This window comes from Excalfactoria chinensis, chromosome 16, assembly GCF_039878825.1.
Source record: "Excalfactoria chinensis isolate bCotChi1 chromosome 16, bCotChi1.hap2, whole genome shotgun sequence".
In the NCBI taxonomy this organism is placed as follows: Eukaryota; Metazoa; Chordata; class Aves; order Galliformes; family Phasianidae; genus Excalfactoria; species Excalfactoria chinensis.
The window spans coordinates 6,217,127-6,243,737 of record NC_092840.1 but is presented as its reverse complement, the minus strand read 5'-3'; the positions used below and the strand labels follow the sequence as shown (position 1 = coordinate 6,243,737).

General features: G+C 48.8%; 2 protein-coding genes across 2 annotated transcripts; one reads left to right on the top strand and one right to left on the bottom strand.

Moving 5' to 3' along the window:
• Positions 1-1,060: 1,060 nt before the first annotated feature.
• Positions 1,061-13,893, bottom strand: BRAP (BRCA1 associated protein). The gene is made up of 12 exons (XM_072351228.1): positions 13,763-13,893; positions 13,514-13,660; positions 12,946-13,144; positions 12,425-12,614; positions 11,261-11,374; positions 10,656-10,804; positions 8,596-8,671; positions 7,847-7,985; positions 7,274-7,383; positions 5,563-5,652; positions 3,557-3,660; positions 1,061-2,933 (listed from the first exon to the last, which is right to left on the bottom strand). Exons 1-12 carry the CDS (start codon positions 13,842-13,844, stop codon positions 2,573-2,575), a joined length of 1,761 nt encoding a protein of 586 aa, XP_072207329.1. The 5' UTR covers positions 13,845-13,893; the 3' UTR covers positions 1,061-2,572.
• ACAD10 (acyl-CoA dehydrogenase family member 10) lies at positions 13,822-25,286 on the top strand. The gene is made up of 14 exons (XM_072351227.1): positions 13,822-14,057; positions 14,422-14,588; positions 14,987-15,135; positions 15,887-16,081; positions 17,165-17,323; positions 17,778-17,937; positions 18,289-18,430; positions 18,971-19,039; positions 19,723-19,904; positions 20,064-20,214; positions 20,658-20,803; positions 21,311-21,484; positions 22,222-22,568; positions 24,501-25,286. The coding sequence occupies exons 1-14, from the start codon at positions 13,822-13,824 to the stop codon at positions 24,576-24,578; spliced, it is 2,355 nt and encodes a 784-aa protein (XP_072207328.1). The 3' UTR covers positions 24,579-25,286.
• Positions 25,287-26,611: the final 1,325 nt, after the last annotated feature.

Sequence of the window (26,611 nt, the reverse complement as noted above, 5' to 3'; positions counted from 1 at the left end):
TGGGCACTGCCTATCCCAGCACATTGCTGCTCCTTCTTGCAGCGTCAGTCCAAATGACCCAAAGCCATCATGCCACGTGCTGCATTGGAAACACAAAAACATTTCAGCCTGTAGCTCACTTTGGTCCTGCACCACAAAGGGACACTGAAAAGCATGCTGACTTGTCACCACCCTGCTCACTCAGGAACAGCTGCTAGAGTGAATCATTTCAGCATCCTCCAAAGAAGGGCTCTGCCAAGCTTCGTGCAACTTCTGGTTCTCACTCCTCTCCAACAGCAGCAGAGGAGATGGTATAACCCCTTTGCTGTTCAGTGGTGGAGAGTTTTCCTTCATGGTTTTAGAAATACATATATAAAATCTATTTTCAGGCTCTTAATCATAGCAGGAGCACGGCCAACCTCAGCTGCTCAGTGCTAGGGGGAAGCTTTGTGCTGCAGCACCCTCTGACTGTGATGCTATTGAGTCATCAGCTGCAAATCTGACCAGATGTTGGAGCTGCAGATGCCAGAACTCTACAATGGGCTGAAGAGGTGTGAGAGCCGATGCTGCCTCCTGGCACTTGGGTGTCCAGGCAGTGGCTGAGGGTACAGAGCAGTCTCCTCTCCTTTGGACAGCTATGCCTTCAAGTAAAGGCTTCAAAAGAACAGGCCACACATTTTGTCACTTTCCTGCCATCTCATCCCTCCACTCCCAGCTAACACACACACTGCAGGCTCTTTTAACTTCCAATCACATGTTTTGAAAATGAATTCCGAGATCCGCTACAGCATCTTCGTGTTCTACACAAGGCAAGAATTCAGCAAAAGCTTGGAGAATCTTGAGATGGTGCAAAAATATACCTAGAATAATTTACAGGAGGCAGAGGCCTGGTTGTACAATCCACACACTAAAAAAGTTAGTGTGCATTCATGCTACAAAGTTAGAAAAGGTCAAAGTTCCAGATGGTTGGGGCAGATCTTCAAACCAAAGCAGCGGCTGCAATGAACGCACTAACAAGCACTGTGTATTTCAAAGTAAGGAAGCTTAACACTTCCAGTCAATAAAGTCAGGAAGCAGATTATAAAGACTCACCTTCTGAGAGTCATTCTATTTATTGTAACCTGTTCTTTCTGCCCGGCCAAGAAGAACAACTTCTAGGACTTGGTGTCTTTCTTCTTTGTTCCAGTTTGGAGCTAGCAAGTCAGATCTTGATTTTCAGTGTTACAGACTAAGATCAAGGCTGTTCCTGCAGTTCTAACAACGGAAAGAGATCATACTATGGTCTGAAAGGACAACGGCGTGACTCCCTCAGCTGCTTTTGACAAAGGATTAGTGCTGAAACACTCAGACTGCTGAGCACAACACAGCAACCAGGACAGTCACATCTCCAATCGCAGTAAAACTGTCCCCACCCCAGTGCCCAGTCTGGTACATATTCTAAGCGGAATTAAATAAGAAACAGAAGAGATTTGTCCACAGATTCCCCTTAGGGGGTTGATTTACTTTTTGTGCAAAGAACACAAAAGTTTTGCCAGGCAAAATTTTGGGCAGAGCAACACTCCAGAGCAGAAGAGGCAGTGCTGAGTGATCACAGTCACTGGATACAACAGCTGCATCTAGCAGTGAGCGTCTGCTCACAGCGCAGGTGGGCAGCACTAAGGCTGGGTGCAGACAGGTAGGAAGTGAGGTTTTCAGGTCATCCTCACATCGCTCTGAGGGCAGCACTACAACCCATGCCAATGTAACCCTACTGAAGCTAAGAGGGAATGCACACACACCTGGTCCAGGAGGATCGTAGCATTCTGGCAGCCATTAACACACAACAACATCCACCTTCACAAAGACGGCTCCATTTAGTTCACAGAAATGCCTGTGCAGTTCCCATGTTAAACACATCCCAGAATAAAAGGCCATCCATGTTTTCTGCCTCAAATGCAGCAAGAACTGTCCTTTCAAAGGCCATCTCCTAAGGAATGGATGGTGGTAATGTCCCTTTAAGTGTTTAATATCCTAGATTACAAGCCTGGAGGACTCATTTAGTGTCTAACACCACCAGAATGGTTTATTCTCCACACCTCCCACACAGTTGTGCTCCTGCACTGTTGTACAATGCCTGGACTGCACACACAAAAAGATGTATGTAATCTAATTTACACTGTTTCTTAAATAAAAAAAAGTTATTAATTGAGAATACTTTCAATCCAGAAATGAGAAAAGAACTCAAGAAGCCTCATACACTGTGCATAGCCTACTCCAGTATCCCCTTAGGAAATGCAATGTTCAACACATGCACACCCACCGACCCCAGAAAGATCTTCAAGAAGGAAGTCAAATGTGTGACAGGAGTGGCTTTCAAAAAGGTAGGAAGGCAAAACGGTCATTAAGGTCTGCCTAAAAATAGCTAAACAGTGCAGTGAAATGCTTTTAAATACCACAGACACCTCCAGTGACCGGCAGCCAGTTTTATGAGAAGCTCTGAAGACAATTTCTAGCTGAGCTTTACTGAACAAGGCATTCCCAGCTGGAGTCTGAGGGCTGGGCCTGACCTACCACGAGCAAGGCCAGATTCAGCATGGGAGCAACGTTCTGATCTTCATTTACCCCTCTTGCCGCGGCCTCTCCTGGAAGAAGGCTTGCCCGTGCCCCCGGTGGAGGAGCTGGCAGAAGAAGCCACTGCAATGTTGATCTGTCCTTCCTGAATCTCTTGCCGGGTCTCAGCTGGGAGGTGATTGATTTTCTGTTGTGTCTCTAGGTAGAACATGACATCCCGCAACTGCTCCTGGATCTCTGAGATTTGCAGGTCCTTCTGCTCACAGGTTTCCTTTAACACTCTCTCTTCTTCCTTTAGCTTGTTCTGAAGCAAGGCTTGATTTGCTCGCAAACACTTATTCAGTTCTTGCTCCTCCTTCAGCTCGTTGGAAAGCTTAGCCACTTTGTTATTCAGCTGAGAACACCTTACAAAGAGGAGCACAAGTCAGGAAAGCAGTTTATTACGCCCACTTCAAACATTACTGCTGTCCTTTCATTTCCAGTCTTTGGGAAAATTACCTCCCCAACCATCTCCAGCCCCAAGACCACTCAGATCTTGCTCGGGCCTTGGTGGGCTGGGAACAACAGACCACACAGTCCCACACCTAGAGAGCTGGAACACACCGATCCTCATATCCTCCGTGCCTGATATCCTTTAACTGGCACTTCCTAACATCTATGTTTTTCTCTGTACAGCCTCTGTGGGGCTGCCTTTCTTCTCTCTGGATGTATCTGCCAACTGCAGAACAGACTGGCATCTGCTTCTGAGCAGGCAGAGGAAGGATAGCTGAATGCTAAATATGCAAACCGTGTTCAAAGAGACACGGGTCCCAAAGCTGCATCCCGCTCAACGGGCACTTCTCAGTGTGCGAACACCTACAGAAATTACAGCTTTTTATCTATGTATATATAATAAAAAAGCAGCATTCTCAGTCTACCAGTTTAAATAGCTCAAAGTCAGCCAGGAATAGCAAGACTTTTTCTTTTTAGATGTCAGCAAGCAGAGCGTTAATGGCTGCATGGAACTAAAGCTGGCAGCGGTACCCACTTCCTCTCGACAGACTGCTTTTCTTTGAGCAAGTCATTCAGCCTCTGTTCCAGACTGTCACACTTCTCAATGGTCTCTTTAAATTTGGTCTTCATGTTGTTAATCTGTAAAAACAAACACACGGGGCATTTCAAACAGATCAAAGTCCTGTGTGTGCTTCCATTATGACATTCATTTTTCTGGTGTGCTTTCCAGACTTGGACCAATTTTTGTATCCAGGTAAGCAAAAGTTTTGAGACCACAAAGTTTAATCCTGTTTAAGACCCTCTGCGTTACTCTTTGCAGTACCCCAACAAGGAACCACGTTGCCACGGAAGCTGCTCATACAGAAGAGAAACTCTGTAAACCTGTGCCAGGGACCCCATTCAAAAAGAAACAACATAAGAAAGAAGAAAGAGAAGCGATATCAAATTCTCCTCTTTTTAACGAAGCATCTACTTATCCATCCCCTCGGATGCTCTTTGTCAGTAAACTTAAACCTCCATCCGAGAGCTTTACGACACCGAGCTCTCGCTTGTTTTAAATGAAACCTCAAATAAATATGGGCAAGGTCTGAAAACGAACGCGATGCTTTACTCAGCACTGACTCAGCAGTGCGCTGCAGTAAGACAGTGACCTACTGACATGAATACCCTGCTCACGCACAACGCAAATAGAAACACACATACGGTCGTTTCCTTCTCTACTTCAAAACTGGAGATTGCTGCTGCTGAAGAGAACCACCCTCCCACTCTCCAGGCACCACACAGAACACATCTAAACTCCTAAGATAAGGCTTAAAGGAGATTTGTAGTTGGCAATACACGCTTCCCCTCTGTTAAGGTCAAAAGCCCATTCGCATGTATTTGGAAATGGGAATTTGAAGGGAAAAATGCTTTCCTGGGGGATCAATCTGGATAAATGTCAGTGTCAGCACGCATGCCGTCTTCACTGATGCCAGAGTCAATGCAGAACAGGTTTTAAACCTTCCGGCCTTAATCACCGAATGTTTATGCAGCTGATGGTTAATTTGGGGAAGTAGCCTGAGCAGCGATAATGGAATACACTGCATTGTGGCACTGATCCAGACAAGACCTGCATGCCTTGAGTGCCATGAATAGAAATATAAGGACCTTTAAACGTGAAACCACATTCAGCATGTATAATACAGACGTTTCACTTCACAGATGCTTTGTGGATCATGTTCCCTGGTCACGTACAAGACTATTTTTCCTATAGCTTTTCCTTTCCTCGAGAAATCCATCAGATTTCTGGGGCTGCTCTTCAGACCAAGGTCAGCGATCACTATTTCAGTGGTCGTAATTCTGCATTAAGGATGCTGTTTATCTGCAGATACTACATGGTTAATTAGAAGTTATGCAGCAAGTTCAAATAAGGACTCAGCCCTAAATCCCAACTCACTTTAAACCTAGTTGGAAGGATCTACATAGAGTGAGAAGCATTAAAATACTCTCTCTGGATTTTTTGCTCGTGACATTTTGAAGCAGTCCTGCCTACAGAATGCTTTATAGGAGGAGACTGTGAACTTTTCCCAATGGGCAATGAGGAGAGGCAGGGGATCACAAAGAAAGGGCAAATCAATATGCATTTGGAGTAGAAAGACAGCCGAGCAAATTAAAGTCATACTGTCTCTGCTAACGCTAACCTTCCCTAGAGAAACACGCTGGCGTGAGTGATGGCATCAGCAAGCAGGGATCCTGCAGCAACACAGACTCGTTTTCAGCACTGCTGCAGTTTCCCGAGCAGCACATTTAAATCAACCTTAAATCTAAGTGGCAATCTACCTGCTTCTGCACCACTGAGCAGCAAATTGCTAGATCTGAGCATCCAGATAAGGAATACATCTCAGAGCCAATTTTCTCAGCTGGTAGTGAAACAGGCTACGTGAGGTCACGTCACGCAGCGCTCGGGCTGTGTGAGAGAGAGCAGCTCTGTCTCCCATTAAACAGCGTCCAGGGCCCCATGCCAGCAGTGTTCCACACATGCTCAGAGAGAGCAGAGCTCACCTCTTCAGCTGTATCCTTTTCTATCCGGACAATCTTGTTTTCCCAATAGATTCTCTGCGATTCCAGCTGGCTTGTTAGCAAATATGAGTACTGTAAACACAAGATACACACAGAACAGTCAGCTTTTCCATGAGGGTAGCTATGCTTGTGAAGAAGCCCAAAGGGCTTCAATATGAAAATCAATTTAATCAAATGAAATTAACTATAGAGGACAGTCTGAACATATGTGCAAACTGCAGGTCCGGCAGGTATGTTGCACCAATTGGATTTCATAATCAAATCCCTCCATTTTCTGAAATCAAGTAAAGCCTTTAAAGCACAACAGCAAGGAGCGAGTCCAAGTTCCACCTTTTTCATTGTATTAACAACAAAACTTTCAAATCTTACACTCCACAGGAAAAAAAACAACAAGGTGTCAATCTCTGACAAGAGAGTCTAAGAGCCCAAGGGCTCCTAAATGGGAGATCCTCATTTATACCTCAAAGCCCAAGGAAGGAGAGTAAAGGAGCATTTCTAGCTTCACTCTAAGAACACCTTTGACAAAGCATCCCCGGCTGCATACAGCCCTTCACAGTTACTGTCCTCCAGCAAGTACAGCCCATTGCAAAGTTACATCAGCATTTGGATACATGCCTTACATCCCACCTTTTCACTCCTGGTTCTGCAAACGAGTTATGAGAAGGCTGGAAAATGTGATCACTTCTTACCATCAAGCTAAGCAGCAGCAACATTAGGAACTCACCATGGAATTAAGCATGTACAAAAAGCCCTGAATACACCAAGTAATATCAGAGAGCCAAAACACGCTGCCAAATTCATCCTCTCTGCAAACATTTGTATCTCCTAAGCCAGACAGAGGGATCTTTTACATGCTTTAAGCACTGACCTCTTGGCAAAAAGGGTTAAAAACAGACATTTTCACTGAAAAATTCATGAAACAAGTAAATACTTATTTGAGCAATAGGCTCACGAAGTCTGGTCTCTACAGGCTTCTCTTCTACAGATATCCTTGTGTCTAATGCGGCTGAAGTCATGCTGCAGTATTATCTGCTCACTGGAACAGTGATTTGAGCCTCTCTTCCTTTAAAATAGATCACTGGTGAGGGAACACTTGTGAGGCTTTCTTTTGCCCTTCTAGTTAGTGTGGGAGAAGGTGGCCAACAGGCACAAGAAAGAAAAAAAAAATCACTGTTGAAGAGAAGGGAGCAGAACAGGGCTGGTGTCAGACAAAGCTTGTCAGCTTTATTCCATAGCCAAAGGCAGCACGCAGCTACAGATTCCTACATCCTTGCTCAGTTCACAAGTAAAATTACTCAAAATTACAGTTCCATACCCATCCCAGGCTTCAAGTCAAGTCACCGTTCCTTTAGGAAGGGTCTGCCAAGCGCCATCAGGACACTCAGAACCATTTCTCTTTCAAATGACCTCAGTGTTTGTAGCAGCATAACCAGCTAATCACGAGTCCACTGGTGAACACAGGAGGAAACTGCAGCCAGCTTACTCTCAGCTGCATTGGCTCTGCAGAGCCAAGAGGAGATTTAGAGGAAAAAAAAAAGTAGTGAAGATATCTTGTTTCTGCCTGAAGATGATTGCCTACATGCAGGGAGGAAAGTCTGCTGCATAAACTGATGTCACTTTCTGCTAGTTGTATCTGATTTGAACCATTTCCACAAGCAGCGCAAAGCAGAGTTCAACAATCCAAAATATTTACCTCTAATTGTAAGGCATCAATTTTCTCTTCCTGACACATATCTCCCTCGCACTCATACTGAACTATCTTCCCATCAGTTTTACTTGCAACCAGTCGGTGGACGTAGTTATCTGAAGAGAGAAAATTCAACCAAAGGGAGATTTTTTGCTTAAGAACACCCAGGTTGACACCAGTGGAAATACTTGATGCAGCACAATTAACTATGCAGACTGCTGCAACAGCGTATTAGCAAGGCAGAAAGCCAACAACAGATGTATTTGTTATTTAACAGACTTTGCATAGGCACCTTACGGGATATTTATTACAGCAGGCTGCTCTCATACCTCAGGGCAGATTGATGGAAAGGGAATAACAAACACAACCCACAGAGGATACAGGACCACTCCAATTCATCATGGAACTTCTCATATGCTACAGACCCACAAAAACTACTATTAGAGAGGAGACGGCTGTTCCCAAGAGAGAAGGTTTTGGTATAAACGCAAACTGCAAAGCAAACCACCACAAACTGCTCGTAACTACAGGGTCCCAAAAGCTGTTCTACAAACAAGGTGGGGAAGATGAAGTGCTTACCTCCAGCGTAATCCCACACTCTGTGGTTGGTCAACTGCATTGCATAGGTGTGCTGGGTCTCCTCAAAGTGCTTGTAGGCATGGCGACTCACGTACCGGCCACAGCCTATGTGCCCACATATCAAACAGATCCAGAGGTTCTGTCGGAAGAAAGAGAAAGCTCTGTCCGTGCAAGAGTGTCAAACAGTGGTATCAGTGCTTGAGAAAACACCACCTGACACCAACAGGCCCCAGATGCTGTGCACATCCAGTTGCTGCCTTACAGACTGAGCTGCATTCTCCCCCTCTTTGGGAAGCTTTGTTCAGCTGGAATACTAAAGAGAAAGAGGCACTTGCTCATCATTGCCAATTATGAGCTTGCAGATGCCAGACACCTTGAGAGCCTACCACAAGCGTAGATGGAAGGAGAGTTTTGATTAATGAACATGGCAGCCTGACAGGAGCACCAAACAGGCGCCAAAGAGCACAGACCAGAAGGCAGCATCGTGTTACTTCAGCCTCCTGCTATCACACGCACTGATCAGCTGATGCACTGATGCTTTCTAAGAACTGGAAGTATTTGTCAGGGCAGGAAGCCTGGCAGGTAACATCCCTTCCCAGAACCAATTCCAACTCAAAAGGAAAGCAGATACACCACTGACTGGTAAGAACAACCTGAGAGCAGCCACAGAATTAACCTCAAAAGCAACTAGAGCAGCGATGCAGTCAGATCTAGTCTAGATCTCACTCACCATCCACCCACCTACTTACTTCTTGAACTCCACACTCAAAACATTTGTTCTCTTCCACTGGCTCCGGTGTTTGGCAGTATCTGCAGACAGGACACCTGGAGGGCAATAAGCACCAAGATTAGACACACACAGAGCTCCATCTTAATATCAGGGTAATTAAAAACAGAGCCAAAGAGCTCAAAGTGAATGCCTTATGCTGTGGGATGCTCCCTGCACGCACGTATCTTACAGCTCCCATCTACCTCTCCTGAACTTGCCTCCATTCCCCACAAAGCTACTGTTGTTCAGCCAGTAAACAACAGAAGAAGTTACAGATCTTCCAGAGCCATTTTGTAGCCTCAGTTTTATCTGGCTTTGCTGCAGTCCAGGCGTAGAGAACATCTGCAACCAGAAGTGTTAGCAGGGCTGGCGGTGACCTCAGCTTCTGCCAGTAAGCAGAAAAGTCACAGCTGAGTTCAACAAACACCTCTGCCTCAGCCATAAACACTGCAAGGAGCACTTGGTGCAAACAGTGCTTCTCCAGACTACGGCCCATTGACATTTTCAGTTGAGAGACCTGATCATAACAAGCACCTTCATCTTCAAGGACAGAAGAAAAGGTAAGAACAGGGTCAGCACTCTTTGAAGTGGAACGCACAAAGCAACATCCAAGCCCTAGCAGGACTCTTCTGCAGCCTTCTCATTAAATGAAGGCAGTTCAATCATACAAGAAAGAAACCTGACTTCCTCTAGTCACTTTATTTCCTTAATATTCTCCATTATCTGCAGCTTTATGCAGCAGCTGCATGCTGTTGTGGAAGGTAACGACAGACAGAGGTGCTTCACAACATTGCTTAGTACTGAAACATTCCTAAGGAGGTGAATACTCGTGTTTCAATTTCACCCCAACCCACTGGATTCAGGTTTAGCCCTTCTGGGAGGCAGGCCCTATACCTCTACCTGAAAGAATCTATGACAAGCACCCTATCATTTCTTTTGAAGCAATACCACCGTGCTGCAAGAGACAACACCAAACACCAGAAAGAGCCTTTACTGAGTTTCTGGTGCCTGGAGCACGGAGCAGTAACTCAGACTCAGGATCCTGTCACCAGGACTCCGTGTAGTTTTCATTAGCCACTGGAAAAGCTACAGAAATGCTCAAGGGAGGAGGTAACTGGATTGCAGTGAGCTTCATGTGCACGTTCAGGCACTTACCATCTGCACGGCATCAAAGCCAAGTGGACAAGGATTTCCTTCTGCTACTTCCCTAGGCTGGGACCATAAGTCCTGCTTATATTGTGTATCAGATATTTAAGTGCTGTTTTGGATTTTGCTTCTACTTTGGCTAAGTTCCATTGCTTCAAATTTAAACCGGTTTCAATTTACAGGGTAAACAGCCAATAAACTCAAACAGCTACAAGTCTGATTAATCCCACTGAAGCTCTGTTATTATAGCTCAGGGCTAAAACATTCCTCATTCTCTATCACAGAATCAGGCACCAGCAGCAGAGAAAAACACAGCGGAGACCAGCAGCCCTTTGCTGCGGCAGCTACGAGTGCCTGATGTGCAGTAAAACAGCATCCAGAGAAATGTAAGCTGTGTACCTGGGTGCCAGCTCAGACATGCTGAAATCCCATCTACAGGGATGAGAAGGATGGAACCAGGAAAGGATTTGCAGCAGCACAAGAAGGAAAGCATTTCCAAAAGGACTTCAGCCAGCTGTGCACACCTACCTACAGCACAGACACAGCTAGGCCAAGGAAACTAACAACCAAGTAGATACACAAGACTGTGAAACAGGACTCTGTGTGCACACAGCACCGTCTGTCCCTGTCCTTTTAACCTACAACGCTTGGAAGTGGTTTGCATTACTGTGCAGCTGCCCTGCTGTCTTAGCTGTGAGACCCATGGGAAACACTGTTCAATGACTTTTGGCTAGGAGATTCCTCACTGCAAGTCTCTTAATAGGAAAGAAAGAGTACTAAGACTTGCAGTACTTCCTGCCCCCACACTGCGATGAGCAAAACCGGTCCTGTCAGCATAGAACCACCACACGCAGAACGGACTTTTTGATGTGGAAATAAAGAGAAGCCTCTTACGTGGTGTCCTCCCACCGCTGCAGACACTGGCTGTGAAAGCTGTGGTTACACAGAGTGGTAAGAATCCCGTTCACAGACTCATCCATCCTCTCCAGGCACACGGTGCACTTTGGGAGCTCTGTCAGATCCATCACAGGCAAGCTGGCCCCCTTCAAAAGAACAAGCAGAGACAAATTGCTCAGCACCCTCCAATGACCATAAATCAAACACCTGCACAGAAAGTCAAACTTCTCATTACCACCAGCACTAAAGTACAGAAACACCACATAGCAATCCTGCAAGCCGATGCAGTGGTTACAAATTCACCAAGATAAAAAGCAAACCACAGCCTTCAACAGAGCACAGCCCCATTACAGCACAGGGTGAGATGGCAGCTGCAGCTGCCATGGCTGCCACAGCCCTGTGATGCTTTCTGGATCGCTGCAACGATGAGGCCTGAAGCCCATAAAAATCACCAAGCAAATCTTTCCATGTAGAAACAGCACCAGCACAGAAAATGGGTTTCAGAGTGATACAGTTTAACACTTCTTGCAGCGTTCTGACAGAAATAACCCTGTTAGACCTCGCTGAAGTCCAGAAGAAAAGAAAACAAAATAAACACTTACATCCTCCGACTTGAAGACTTCAGCCCTCTCCACGTACACGAGCTGGCAAACATCCTCCTCTATGGAGTTGAACTGCCGACCATTGCACGTCATGTAAAAGCTGTCTGCATCAGCCTGCGCACAAAACAAGGGAAGGCTGTTGAAATAAAAAGCCCGCAGCTGACACAGACGGAGGAGGAGGAGACACCTGCTGTATCCCTGCTTCTTCCCTCCGCCAGGTCCCGCAATAACAGGGAAGTTTCAGAGAAGCAGCTCCTGCCAACAGGCATCGCACCTTGGCACCGAGCTTGGTGCGACCACTTGAAGATGAGAAGCTGACAGCAGTGATGGTTACTCTGATATCTGAGCATACAGCAGGAATAACAGACTTCCCTTTAACGTCCATTCTGCTTCTTGTCAGCAACTTCAGTGTTATTTGCAAAGCAAATTTGGTTTCTCTGCAACAACTTCAGAGGGTCACGTTGCAGGACACCGATACTCGTGTCAGGGAAAAGACCCATTTAATGTGGGAAAGGATCCACTGCACAATTCAGACGTGCTGAACCATCCGTGGGAATCACCAGCAAAGAGGTACAACCAAAATCAAATCCATGTCACCCATTTTCACCCAGTGACCTCCCTTTCACCTGGTAAAGGATCACACCGAGCTCAGCACCGCATTCCTCTATTCCTAATCACTGGAGCCAGGTACACAAAGGCACGCAAGATTTGCTTCTGCTGCACACAGAGACAGCCATTAGGGGTCACTGGGGAACAGGGCTTCAGGACATTTCTGAAGTAACTGCAGTTTCAGGGTGAACTGACTACAGCTTTATGGCTGCAATGCAAGGCACTGGGTATTTACCCATTACATTTGATACAGCAGTACGCAAAACACACATCTGCAACTGCTGCAAATAGCACGCATTGCATTCAAATACTGCATCTACACCACAGGCATGGAAAATATCTTATGCAGCACCTGCAGCTGGGGAAAGAGCTGAACAAAACTCCTCCTTCTGTGCCCTCATAAGGGGCACAGGACATGACACATGCTTGTCTGCAGGACAAGTCTCAGTCAGTAGCCCCAGGAGAGCACTGGGCAACAAGAGAGGGCTGCCCTCCCACACAGCAGCCATAAGGTGCTGCAGTCTCCTCTGTGTCAAAGGGACTTCCAGCTCTTACCTGAGAGCTAAACTTTATCAGCACCATGTACTGGTTGGGAGTGGAGTCTCGGATGATTTTCATGTGCTCAATTACTTCATAGAAGGAAGCTACAAACTTCATCAGGTCGTGGCTGGTCATCGTGGCTGGGACTGTGAGGATACACAGCATGGCGCTGCGCCTCACGTCTTCTTTTAAGGAGGTCATCTTACTGTAAGATAACATCGCATCACTCCATAGAGAACAAAGCTGGGTACATCACACCTCCAACCACCGCCGCACTGTTAGGAACCCACATCCACCTCATGTCCTCACAGCTCCTTGGCCCGCCCGCTACCTGTAGAAGCGCTGCCCACAGCCAGAAGACCCAGGTCCCATCTTTTCCCCAAGGCGGGTGGCACTATGGCTGTGAGCCACCCTTCCTGTTTGTCCCTGCAAAGCCAGCTCAGGAGCCACAGCCCCACGGTGACTGCCTCGCCCTTCCAAATGACCTCCTTACTCACGAGTTCCCATTAGAGCTACAATTAGTCAAGCATTCTTACTTTGTTTTGTACAGATGCATAATGCCATGAACTATTTCCACTGATGGATTCCCGCTGAAGAAGGAAATCTGATCCGGGAGCTGTTTTGAAGGCGAGTCCGGAGCAGCCTCACGCTCCTTGTTTTGATCATCCTGTTTGTTTTTGTCCTCAGCCGCAGCCTCGGAGGATTTTCTTCCTTCCATGGCAGCTTTTGCTTCACCTTTCAGAACAAAGCTTTGATTACTGACCACACATGAGAAACGTCTGTGGCTCTCTAAGCACAGAACAAGGCTCTGCTCAGCACAGAAGAGATCCGATATGTACTGCTAGCAACGGTGCTGCACAGGAAGCCATCCAAGCTTAGAGTATCCCGCTCTGCCACTCTCCAGCTCTGCCTGTCACTCCCCCGGCTGCAGTTTGTGCCCATTTCCCGTGTCCCCTTGCTGGGCACCACAAGGATCCCGGCGTTCCCCGCCCAACCCCCCGTTCTTCCCATCGCCTCCTATAGCAACAAGCGTGGGCACACCCGCATTCCTGCCCCCGAACTCCTCACCCACGGCGGAACGTAACGCCCGCCCGGTGCCGGTACCTGCCCGCGGCTGGATGGTCTCGATGATGATGTCGGTCATCTCCCTGCGGCCCAGGTGCTGGTGCAGGATGGCCGCCCTCTCGCCGGGTCCCTTCCCCTCCAAGCAGGCCGGGACCGCCCCGCTGCTCTCCGCGGCCATCTCCGGAGCTGCGGAGGAGGAGAGAAACGCGTTGAGGCGGGGGCAGCTGGAGCGCTGCGCCGGCCCCCGCCCCGCCGAAGGGCTCCCGGCCCCGGGGGGCAGCGACTCACCGGCTGCGCTGTAGGCGAAGCCGGCGGGCAGCGGGGACGGCTCGGCCAGCTCCAGGCGGATGACGACCAGCGACACGCTCATGGGCCCGGCCCCGCGGGACCCGCCGCGCTGCGCTCCCGGCCCGACGGACACCGAGCGCCGCTTCCGCCTGGCGCGCCTCTGCCCTCTCACCCCGCCGGGGTCACGCCGCCGACGCGATGACGTAACGGAACGGCGGAGGGAGCCGGAAGGAGCCGGAAGGAGCCGAAAGAGGGGGCTCGGAGTGGGCTCGGCTGCTCATCGCGAGACTTGGCCGTGAGTTCTCGCGAGATTTGCGCCGCTTGACAAGGCCCGTTCGGCCCGGGCTGTGGTCGGGCTCCGGGCCTGTAGGCGGCCTGGGGGCGTTGTGCAGGCGGGCCGAGTGCGTATCGAGGGGGGGAGGGAGACAGAACCGCACAGAGTGACCGCATGACATCCCTGACAGCCGGCTGTAGCACAAAGGAGCAGCCCCTGTTCCCTTCAGCTACAATGCTGCCAAAGCATTTCCTGCTCCATGCTGCCCTATCCCACCATTCAGGGCCTGCTGTGCCAGCCTCCTTTGGCCCAGAGGGGACACGCAGCAGTTCCATAAGCCACACACGCTGTGTTCTCTCTGGGTTTCACACCGTTTTCCCTTCAGTCCCAGCATGTACCTGAGCAGCGCCGCCTGCACCCGTTTCCTGCCCCAGGCCAGGATCCCGCTGTCTGCGGGGCTGCTGCGGAGGCAGTCGGGATGGAGCCCCTACAGGGCGGTGATCTTGGATGTGAACTCGGTGCTGCTCCCATCCCCACAGCACACAGCTGCAGGTGCGTATCAAAGGCTGCCCCTCCTTTGGGCCAGGCTCCCGTACACCAAATGCGTTTCAGATCCCCATAAGACACCTCCACTCAGTGTTGTGGCACCTCCACGCAGAGATGTGCTGCTGCTGCTGCCCAGCATTCCCAGCTGCACCATCAGCAGTGCTGGAACTGACGGCTGTGTTGGCACCTGCAGGTCGGCACAACCACAGCTGGGGGTAAAACTGACCTGCAGGACTCCAACTTGCTGCTTTCACCCCAAAGGGCATCACACCAAAAGTAAAGACGAGGCCCATCACACGCTGCTCTTACACAGCACATTTCAGAGCTGTAGAGGAATTTCAAGCTTGTTTCCAGTTCTGATGCTGCCACGTGTGCTCTCTCCTGGCTTTCTTGCTTCCATATAGACTGGGAGGCCCAGAATTGTATTCCAGCCGGCACCGTCCAACAAGCTCTGCTGTCTGGAGGGAAAAATAGCCCCTCTGTCAAGTACACAAGAGGAGAGCTGACGACTGTGGAGTTTTTGCAGGAGCTGGGACAGCAGTGCTTTGAGATTGTGAGCCACTTCCACATTCCTCTCTTTGTGCTTCAGGGAAATGGGATCCTGCAGTGTGGGAAGCTGGTGGTTCAGTGTGGAAGGTGTTGGGTTTGCCATCAAGGAAGCATCGCTGTCTCAGCAGGGCTGGCAGCTCATTGCTGTTATCATTCTGCTGCCAAGGCAGGATAGTGAGCAGAATATGCCTTCGCTTCCACCAGCTTCTTCCTCTGTATTTCATAACTTTCTGATACCAAGGAGCACAGATCAGAGAGCAGCTGAAAGGCATTCGCTGCTATTTGGTGCACAGATGTGCTCGATGAGCGGAGATGGTGGTTTCAGAGGTGTCATCTCCAGACCAGTGGAAGCCCTTCCACCATAGCTTTTGTTTGCCAGCTCCAGGAACATCACGTCAGAATCCTCTTTTTAATGAAGTCTTTTTGAACCAGATGAGTCTAAAATGCAGATTCCTTCCCTGTCTGTTAAATGACGCTCCCATGCTTATCTCCAACCTGCCTTGATTCCATGGCAGGTGCATTTCTCTTCCCCAAAACCAGCCTTAGCTTTGCTGCTTCTGTAGGATCAGTGATCTGCAAATGCCCATTTCTTTGGTCTACGCAGTTTAGGTGGGAGATTCACTGTCCCTGGGAAGGGAAGTAGGAGAGTAAGATAAAATGCTCAGGCAGCCTGCCTGCCCAGCCACTATTTCCTTCCCTACTTAAAAACTACATATGGCTAATTACCATTCTTGGGGGGTTCTCTGCTTTCTCAGGCAAATATCTGCATTCCAGTGAACTCTTTCCTCACCAGCTTAATCAGAAATGAGATGATAAAGCAGCTCCCCATAATGGCAGAAGCAATACAGTGTATCCGTGCAGAAGGTCTTAAGACAGCTCTTGTAAGCAACAGCTTTCAGCTGCCGAATGGAGAGAGCTTTCTGCCCCTGGACCAAAACCATTTTGATGTGGTAAGCCTGGATGGATTGTAATATATGTTGTAATATATATATTTCTGAAGCTAAGTCTGTAGAAAAGAGCAACTGAAATTCTTTACTTAGATACCAAAGGATGTATATCTACTAACAACATGTTAGTAGATATAAATGTGGCAGTCTGTGAAGATGCACAGCATGCTGCAGCGTAGAACGTCTGTCATTGCAGGGGGAAGTACTGCTTGAATTTGTTTTAGTTGTGATACTTACATATTTGGAGCAAAAAACCTCATATCAGTCTCCAAATTTGGGCATGCAGTTTTGGCCAATGTCTCTTCTGCTGTAAATATCACTTCAGTGCAGTTGATAGGTGCAGTGGTCAGAGCACCACTTTTCCCTACAACTTAAATGGTGATGGTTGTAACAGTCAGAAGGATCAATGCAACAGAAAGGTAATACAAAACATATAACAACAAAGGGACAAAAACAACAGAAAGGCATTCTAAGGGGAGGAAAGAAAGGACAGCTCACCCATCTCTGACAATCCAGGCTCACAGCAGAAAACTCCACAAAGGAAGGATCTCCAGAAAGAAATCCTTCCCTGCTGCCAGTCAGCCCTTAAATGAGATCTAAGGGAGGTGCAGCCAGTCTCCACTCCTTCTGGTCATTGTCTTCACCTGTGCTCCCAGGGCAGGTCCTTTCCCCAGGTGCTCAATCAGTGGTTCAGGCCAGGACTCAACAGTTCCCATAGAGTGGTGCGCTCCAAAACTTCCTTAGACAGCACTGAGTAATTGATTCAGCACAACTGGGACATCTAGTGAGTCTTCTGCACCGTGATATTGTGGTATTGTTTCGTTGGATGTCTTCTGTCCAAGGACTGGCTGGTCCTGTTTAGCTTATTTGAGCTGATGAAGCCACAGCCAAGGCAGTTGGCACCCACACAGTCACTTGAATCGTGTCCTATCCAGTTCTGTCAGCCCTCTGTTCCCTGTGTCCTTTATTTCACAAATTACTGTGCCTGTCAGTCTCACTCCCACCCTGCTGTCCTTCACACCCAGAACTGCACAGATGTTTGTGGTCACAGCAGGCTCATGCATAACCCATTGGTTGTCACCACAGATAGTTGAAGCTTATCGGGAAGGGAAGTGTAAGCCAGATCCTCACATCTACAAGCTGTGCCTGGAGCGCTTGGATGTTCAGCCTCAGGAATCCATCTTCCTCGACAACAGCAGCCAGAACCTGAAAGCAGCAGCCCAGCTTGGTATTAAAACAGTGAAGGTACAAAGCAGTGCAACCAGAGCAATGGTATGGTTTCCAGTTCAATGCTTCCAAAGGAAGCCCTGAGCCTTCATGTATCTGTAACCAGGGAATAGTTAACTCTCAGGATTTGGAAACAGTGAGTTCAGGCTTTTTATTTTGGTGAGGGGACACCAGGGAAAGGAGAAGTCAGAGATGGGTGGGAACTCTGCTCCCCAGGATGGCACACAGGCAATTCCAGCTCTTACCCCAGCTCAAACTGGCAGTGCCAGTATCACTCCTGGGGACAGAGATCAAGGCTGTGAGTCTTGGAAATGGCACTGTGTGTTGGCCAGGACTGACCAGTGAATTCCTGAGTGTATCGGTGCCACTGGACTCACAGATAAACACACCACAACTGCGCGGAGCTCTTTCTTTCCTAGGCAATTTTACCTTCTAACTATCATTCCGTGTCTCCCCTCCCTTCTGCTTTCAGGTTGATGATCTTGAAGTAGCATTCAAAGAGCTGGAAACCTATCTGGGTTTTCCTTTACAAGGGTTTGTTCCATATACTCGTTCAGTGAGGCCAACCATGGAAATCCCAAAAGATCGTCTGCAAAAGTACCTTGAAAATGTTTTCAGTGACCAGGAAACAGGTACTGCAGCACCTTCTGCTCTTCAGCCTGCAAGCTCACATGTCCTGCAGTGATTGCCCCTTTCCATTATATTAAAAATGGATTGAAAACAATACTGATGAAAGGCTCCTAATCTCCAAGCAAACATTGCAGCCATTTGGGTTTCAGTGGCGCATCACTGTTGGACCAAAAAGCAACATTTTAAGACTTCATTATTTGTGAGGCATTGAGAAAAGCTGCAGAAGAAATACCAGGAGTATTCCTGACCTGTACGGGCATGGGCACAGGAATGGGAAGTAAAGCTTGGAGAAGTGGTGAGAAATAATCCCAGCTTATGCTTTGTCTGCTGACCCTCTGCTCTCAACTCTTCAGGTCCACTGACGCTGCGGCAGTTTGGCTGTGGACAGACTGCACGGACCTATTTTGTCAAGTTTGGAGATCATTCTCTGGTGCTGAAAAAGGAACTCCCTGACAGCCTGCTTCCTTCAGGTCCTGCTGTCGGAAGGGAATACAGGTGAGAAGGCAGCTGGTGGTGAGTGTGTAGTTAGGACCCTCTGCCTTTGAAATGCATCCGCCTCACTCCTACTCTGCAGATTCCTCCAAGCCACAAAGCACACCACAGCTCTCACAGCACGTCAGAGGAAGTAGGATCTCACTATGGCAGCTGGAACCTTGAGTGGGAGAGAGGTTGCAGCTCAACAACACTGCAATTGAGCAGCAAGGAGCCTAGCTGAGGGCAAGCCCTTGCTGGTGGAGTCATGCTGCAAACCAGCTTGCTGTGCCAGAAATCTCTGCCTCAGTAGCAGAGCAGCATGATACTTGTGGGAGGCTGTTGTGTTTTCCAGAGTGTGTTGGATAAGTCTCAGGGCTCGGGGCCATACAAAGATTTTGGTGTGCTTCTTCCCCCTATCTCGAGCCATCTCATTTTAATGTGTTTAGAACTGAACATTTGATTCTTTTAGATATCGTACATCTGCCTAACAACAACACAGTTCTAGTATCCATTCCATAATGCCTTTCTGTGCTGAAACAGCTCTCTGACTTGCCCTGGCAGGGTACTGAAGGCACTCTCTGAGGCTGGTGTTCCTGTTCCTACTGTACTTGCTCTGTGTGAGGACAGAAGGTAATCGTGTCCCTCAGCTTTCATTTTTGGCATTTTAGCCACATTCCCCCAGGAAGAAGAGAGGAGTGTTTATGCCAGGGTGGATCAGGTGTGAGACCTCAGGCAGCAAACAGGTGTTTTTATGGACTTGTACCACGAAGACACAGTGACTCCATGGATGTAAAGGCAGTTGTGAGCCTGGCAGGACCCCTGGCCCGGCTGCATGTGCAGACAGCAGGAACAGTGTTTAATAAATGGGATAGTATTTGTCCCTGCCCTGAATATGCAGCAGTGCTGGACTCTGTGGGTTTTAAACATGAGACCTTGCAGGTTTGCAGCTCCTAGCAAACTCCCGGTTTGTGGAGGTGAGATGTTTACAGTTATTCTCCCTCCCTTCTGCTTTTCCTTGGCTGTGGTGGTGTTTGCTATACTCAGCTGTAGTTTAGTATCAGAGTGCTCTTGGGATCTGCCACAGGAGCTGCTGCGTCTCCTGGCTCAGTCTCCTAAATCAGTACACTCACGAAGTACGCTGATCTAATTCGTATTTGCCCAGTCTTGGGCTAAAGGAGCTCTCAGGGAGCAGTGCTCTTGAGACCGCTCCTCACCTTGCTGTGCAGGTAAGGTCTGCAGGCACGTTCAAGGGCAGTTGAGTGGTAGGAATCAGGATTAACCTCAGACACACCAGTTCTACTTTGGTCCCCCAGCATCCTTGGCACACCTTTCTACCTGATGGAGCACTGTGCTGGCCATGTCTACAGGGATGCCTCTCTGCCAACACTGCTGCCTAGCCAGCGGCAGGCTATTTATGCTGCCATGAGTGAAGTCCTGTCCAAGATCCACAGCACAGACCTCAAAGCAGCCAAGCTGGAGGACTCCGGGGACGGTGGTGAGAGAAGGCTGTGAATTCTTTGTCCCTGTTTTCTTGTCTTGTGTCCAAGCATTTCAAGGGATAGGACTTGGGCTACACTTAGGGGTGGCTGGGAAAGCAAAGATGTGCTCCTTGTGCCTGTTCTTTTCCCTGTGAGCCTCCATTCCCTTGTTACAGGTAATTACATCCAGCAGCAAGTTGATACCTGGACAAAGCAGTATCGAGCTGCAGAAACTCATGTTATTCCGGCCATGGAGAGACTCGTTGAGTGGCTGCCTTTGCATTTTCCTGAATCCCAGAAGACGACAGTTGTGCACGGTGATTTCAGGTACTGCCCTCTCGGTTTCCTTGTCAATAGGCTGCTGCCCTCTCCTGGGGGTCAGTCTGTCGGAAGGCTGTACTACACATAATCTACTAAACATGACAGCAGAGGGCCTCACATTACTGCGTGCCCTTAAAATGACCAGATGATCCCCCTGGACGGTGACATGGCTGCTTCTCTTTTTGGCTAGACTATTCTCTAACATGTTAATGATCTGAGGACCCAAATAACTTTGTTTCATTCTTCAAAGCACTGTTATGTTCATTATTAACCAGGGAGTTCACTATTGAGTAATTTCAGTCCTCCCTGACCTATGCATGCAGAAATCAATGTATCACTTGTGCAGCCTCCCAGAGAGCTCAGCAGTTTTTGCACAGTACGTGCTGCTTCTGAGTGCTGGGATTTTCTCCCTTGAAATCTTTCTGATTTCTTTTTTCCTTCTGATACAGGCTGGACAACCTAATCTTTCACCCAAAGAGGCCAGAAGTCCTTGCTGTCCTTGGCTGGAAGTTTTCAATTGTAGGAGATCCCATCTGTGATTTGGCCAATAACTGTATGGCCTATTTCCTGCCGCCTCAGTTCGACTCAGTGAAAGGTACAGAAAGGGGCGAAGTCACATCTGACACAGAGAGGAGAACAAGAACTCAGAAACAGATTAACTCCTGCTCTTAAGGAGCTCAGCTGACAGTTGGCTCGTTGCAGTTGGAAAGGGCTGTGGATCGTGGACTTTATTCCCTGCTCTGCCCTTTCTCTGAAGAACCCCCCCATCCCTCCATGTGCAATGATCACTGTGCCGTGATCATCCCATGTCTGGTTTGGTGAGGAAGCGATGTGAATCCCACTGTGTGCTCACTGTCCTGGATGGGGCTGGCATCCTGTCAGTCACTGCTTTCACAGTCTCACCCCACTAAAGAAAACTCTCACACACGTATTTCACCTCAGTGAATTGATGCCAAAGCCCTGTTCTATGTATGGAAATGGCACAGCAGCAGTGTTACATGGCTGCAGGTGTCTCCACTGCTTCAGGGCTTGCAGGGCTCTGCTAGAAAGCACTGAGCTCCCCAGTGTCTGCTGACTCATTGTTGCCCTTTGTGTCTTCCAGGTTTGGCAAAACATGATTTGAGGCACCTGGGAGTTCCCACAGCAGAGGAGTATTGTCAGAAATACTGTGACCACATGGGAGTGGAGCTCCCTGAGAACTGGAATTTCTACATGGCCTTTGCTTTCTTCAGGCTGGCTGCAGGGCTGCAGAGACTCCACCAATGCTCTCTGGCAGGTGAGGAGTCCAACCACACTGACCCTGCTATACAGAGGTCTTCAGCCAGCAATGCAGACACATAGGTACTTCATGGAGAGCTCTCACATTGAACTAGGGAAGGTCAGAGCACCAGAATGTGCTGCTGCAGGGTTTGGGCACTCCTGGCTCTGCATGCTGAGATTGCTGAGATTTCAGGCAATAAAGCAAAATGAGGCACTCCTGAGAGTCAGCTGGGTCAGCAGGAGAGCAAGGCAGTCTTGTGTTTTCACTGTAGTGCATTTTGTGGTCAAGTCGTGTCTTCCAAACAGAAAAAAGGCCAAAGTGGAACACGCACACAGAGCATTTCCCCAGCTGCTGCTCTTTCCTGGATGCAAAGTCTGAACTGAGCCTGTTTTTTGTGCTGGTTGGAGGTTGTTGTGTGCTCACTTCTTCATTGGCAGGGCTGAGCACAGGCCAGAGTTCAGAGCTCCTACAGGTGGAGCTCTCAGACTTGTGAACTAAAGCTCATCAGAGGAGTTTGGAGGTAGGGGGGTGGTGTGTGCTCTCACTGCTGTTTACCTGCATATGTCAGGCCTGGCCTGGGAATTTTTATCAGAGAAAAACATGATGTTAATTTGGAATTCCTTAGAAAAGAGTCTCTCTGAGTCTTGCTGTGCTGGTCTGGACGAGGACACAGGGCACTGTTTGAGATGTGGCTACTTTGCACAGCTTCTTTGAAGCTAAAGTGTCTCACTCTTGTCTCTCACTCTTGCCAGTCCGAGATAAAAGCTGCCTGGAGCAAGCAGAGTTTGTGGCTGATCTGGCTTGGGATTTTGCCATAAAAGAAGGATTCCGTGTGTTTGACAGGCTCTCCATTGCAAAGCCTTTTGCACAACATTACAGTACATGGGCCAGGCACGGGCCATTCCTCAGCAGGAGCTACAGTACCTGGACAAGTCCTGCGACTGACCCTGTGCCTGAAGCCCCCTTGGTCACTTCCTTCAGCAGCCTCTTGGGGATGGCCCAAGGTCTTTACTGCAAGCTGACAAGGATCTTGGATGTCCAGTGGAGTTTTCTGATTTCCCAGCCCAAATACACTCCATGTCCTGATCTAGAAAAGAAGGTGAGACCTCTTCCTTCCTAAAGCAGCTTTAGTTTGCTGTGCCAATGCCAGGGTTGAGGATTGTGCTATGCCTCTAAGTGTCCTTGCATCCTTAATCACATCACTTAGCATTCACAGGGTCCTATGACTTGGAGAAATGGGGCCGGTTTCCTTTTGCTTGCTCCATTCAGATAACAAGAGTTCAAGAAATAGCAATTTCAGAAGCTGGCACTCCCTTCCAAGATAAGCAGATTATCACCAAGCTAGCTGTAGCTGCAGGTGCTGGTGCTGCTCCCTCAAGCTGCTACCACCAACACTGATGGAGTCTCCAGAAGGTGGCTGGGCTGGAGCCTTTCAGCCTAGTGCTGTCAGTCCAGTGCTTGCTCACTCCTTTCTCCCAGCAGGGCTGTCCCTGCAGACTCCCCTGCTGGCAAACAGTTGCCCAGTGATAAGCTTGTGCAGGCTCTGGGATGACACCTGGACTTTAACCCTGCCACTTTCTTGGCCTCTGCTGCACGAAGCAGGTGCTACTGCAGCCTTGAACCCTTAAAATGGAATGGCATTGGTTGGTTCTGGTATGGTGTTGAGGAGGCAGAAAGCAGCTAGCAAAATGACTTGCCCATAGTCATGTGGAGGGTCAGTGGCAGAGATGAGACTAGCATCAATCTCAAGTGGTAGAACTTTAATTTCACATCTCTCCTGCCAGTGTGAGGCACTTAGGGCCAATATGCAGTTGATATGAGGACACTTGGTCTCCTGCCCAGGCTCTCCAAACTGATTTCTCTATGCTTACACTCCCCAGTGCTACTGATGGACACAGTATGGCTCAGTGTGCATGTGACTCTGGGCTGGCTGCTGTTGCAAACAGATTTGCTGGGAGTGGTATCATAAGTAATTCATTCACAGGGTGTCACAAAAGCAAACATCACAATTCTTGAACTGCTACTGGGATTATACTCTTAACCTATTCTAGTGGCAGTTTCAAATGCTAGTGGGTTACTTAACTACCTTTTAACTGCCAAAAAAAACCCCACCCATCTGTTGTTCAGCCTTTTCCTTTTGCTAAGCAGAAACCAGCAAAAAACAGCATTTCAGCGTGCTTGGCAGCTGATCCCCCTAGAATATGGAAAAGGAGGGAAAGCAGTGGCTCTAGGCCATTGAGAAATGCTGAGATGAGCAACCCCAGACACTCATGTTCAGACCTGGCAGGGTCAACATGTCTCCAAAATCAGGGCTGCAGCCTGGCCACGTGGTGGAGAGCTGGTCCTTGCCTGGCACAGCAGACAGACCCCTCATCCTTGCCCTCTGTCCATCCCACTGCTTTTCCCAGTCTTATCACACTTCAGCTGTCAACCTTTGCTATGGAAGCATGTTGTAAAGGCCAGGGGAGGAGGCCAGAGTGAAGTCCTGCTGCCAGCAGGGGAAAGATAATGCAGCAGAGTATTAAACAGCTGAGCAGTCCTGGCTGAGAGCTGTCACAGCATTGAGAAGCTGGGCAAGGGCCAAGGGAAGGGCCAGCTGGCAGTGCAGGGGCAAGCTTTGTCCCTGATTGGGAGTGATATGCATTTGCTGAGACAGGGACGCTGCAGGATCAGCCCATGTGCTGCATGGGAACCTGCAAACTTTGATCCCGAAGGCTGCCCATCCCCACATCTCTATGGAGAGAGCAATGTGTCTCGTCCTCTTCCACCAGCACCAAAATAGTGTCTCTGATGATGACTGTGCATGCCCTGGATCAGGCTAGTCAGGTGAGCAGATACATACACCTAACTTCTGATCCTTCTGTGGCCCAAATTAAGCAGCAAAAGGACACCACAGGGGCCAATGACCCTAACGAGTACTTTGTCCTGTCTGTTGTTGCGGATCCCAGAGCATTTGGAAGGAGCTGAGGCATTTGATGTTGTTCTTCCTTAGTCCTGCAGTCCCTTACATGCCCTTCTCATTCTCATGCAGCTCTCTGGAGCAGAACATCTCAGCAGTGCATCCTCCAGCCTGGCCTTTCACTCAGACCTGAGCCCCACATCTGGCTGAAGGTCCCACATGGCTCACAGGACAATGTTCTCCAAACTGGAGCTGAGTCACTGCACAGGGAAACCTTGGAACACGTGACTAAAACAGCCCCTCTGGCATGAGAAAGGGTTGTGCTATCTGCAGCCTGGGAGCTTGAGAATTTCAGTGGTATTTACTGTTCTCTGGTATCTGGACTCGGTGCCTTTATTGCCAGGTTCAATAGCTACAGGGCAAAATCCCTCTCTGGATCATGAGGCTGCAGACAGTCAGCGGCCTTGCAGTGGGGAGCACTGGTCAGGAACAGCCAGGCTGAGGTTGCAAGTCTTGGTTTTGGGAGTAAAGGAAACAGAGTGGAGAATCTCGCCTTAGCACAACACCTCCAGCAACCTGAGGTGCCAGGACTCCAGTGGTGGGAGGAAATGAATCATTGACTTCAGAGCAGATTGTGGAGCTGAGGCCCATGGAACTGGGAGGACTCCACAGCTCTATGACTGCAGTGGATTTCTCTGAGTTTCTTTGGGGATCTGGGATGATGTAAAGCAGATCAGTGGAAGCTTCAGTGCTTCACAAAGATCAGCAGCAGGGAGAAGACTGTGGGCTTGATCATTCTTGTGCTTTTTATGTGTACACTTGCTGTTTATCTTGCTCCACAGCTGCTGCTCTGAACAGCTTTTCTTGTATTCCCACATACACTGGTAGTTACTATTAAAGTGATGAACATACTTCTTTGAATTCACATGATGAACAAGTTCAAATCTTTAATATTCCTTTGCTCCTGTTGGAAACACTGCTGGGGACAGCGGGATGTGTGCTTGCAGCTTTGGCTGCCGCTGAGGTTGGCCTGGCAGGGTCATGCAGTGACTCATATCACAGTGCCCAGTGCTGGCCCCTCCAGTGCACAGCATCACAGCCCAGCTCCACAAAGCCACATTATTCAGCTGCCCATGGTGGTCACCACGTCCTCGCTCTCAGGGGCAGGAGGAGTGCTGCAGGGGAGCCCCGGGATGGCTGTGATGGCTGTAAGAAGCTTTGTAACCTGAGCTTTGGTTTCTCCTGGGCTGAAAGTGAAATTCAACCTCTCCTCATGGCATTTGGCTCTGCCATGGAAAGGGGAAGGAGAATCTGAGCCTGTACCTGGCCAGCACAAACCGGGTAATTTCTGATCAAGCACCTGGCCTTTGTACCTCCTAACATCTCATCGTGCAGCAGGTAGAATCCTTGCCAGCCATTGCAGAGCTGAAGGTTGGAGGCTGAGTCTCCTTGGAGGCATTTCCTCCATTCCATGGGATTTCAGCATTGCTGGGTTTGTCTGCTAAGCCCCAGGGAAAAGAAGGGATGCGTTCAAGTGCTCAAGAGCAGGAAAAAGTATTAAGCCACAGATGTCATTTAAGCCCCACGTCATTGGTTGTCCATCCAGGTGTCAGCAGAAGTCATGCATAGGGCAGCTGAGAGCACAGTGAGAGCTTAGCCCTGAGCAAGTCTGCTGTGGAGGTTAAATATTCCTTTCTTAGTGAACTTCAGAGCATTTCTGTGGCATGTTAATTTTTATGGACCTAACTATGATGAAATCACACCAGACAACTCAAGCAAAGCAGCAGAAAAGATCTTTAACCATTGTTAGGAGCAATTTTTGCCAAGCATTCATTTGTATGCGTTGAATAACCATCCCGCTATGAGGCTGCTACACTGGATGAGATTCATTTGCTCTATATGCAATAGCTTTTTTCTTCCTAGATTCCTGTGTGCCACTACGGGCAGCCTTCCAGGTAAGCAGAGGTCCCAGTGCCGGGCACTGATGAGATGTGCATCTCCAGTGCGTGCGTGCCTTGGCTGTGCTGTCCCATCTGTGCCACGGGTCCGGCTGAGGGCTCTGCCAGCCGGAACCAAAGTGAACCAGAATAAACTGAGCTGTTCCCAATTGAGCCACATGAGTCCAAAATCAGCTGAATATGGATCACTCCGAACTGCGCCGAACCAAATTAAGTTGAGCCGAGGTGGCCTAAATGGAGCTGATCCGAGCCGAGTTCCGCCGAGCAGAACGACGCAAACGGGCA

Coding starts and splice junctions, on each gene's coding strand:
- BRAP (XM_072351228.1), bottom strand. CDS start 13,844: ATGAGCGTGTCGCTGGTCGTCATCCGCCTGGAGCTGGCCGAGCCGTCC. Junction 13,145..13,513: donor GACCATCCAGCCGCGGGCAG/GTACCGGCACCG, acceptor TTGTTCTGAAAG/GTGAAGCAAAAGCTGCCATG. Junction 5,653..7,273: donor TTGATGCCTTACAATTAGAG/GTAAATATTTTG, acceptor TTGTGTTTACAG/TACTCATATTTGCTAACAAG.
- ACAD10 (XM_072351227.1), top strand. CDS start 13,822: ATGACGACCAGCGACACGCTCATGGGCCCGGCCCCGCGGGACCCGCCG. Junction 15,136..15,886: donor GACAGCAGTGCTTTGAGATT/GTGAGCCACTTC, acceptor CTGCTTTCTCAG/GCAAATATCTGCATTCCAGT. Junction 20,215..20,657: donor GTTGTGCACGGTGATTTCAG/GTACTGCCCTCT, acceptor CTTCTGATACAG/GCTGGACAACCTAATCTTTC.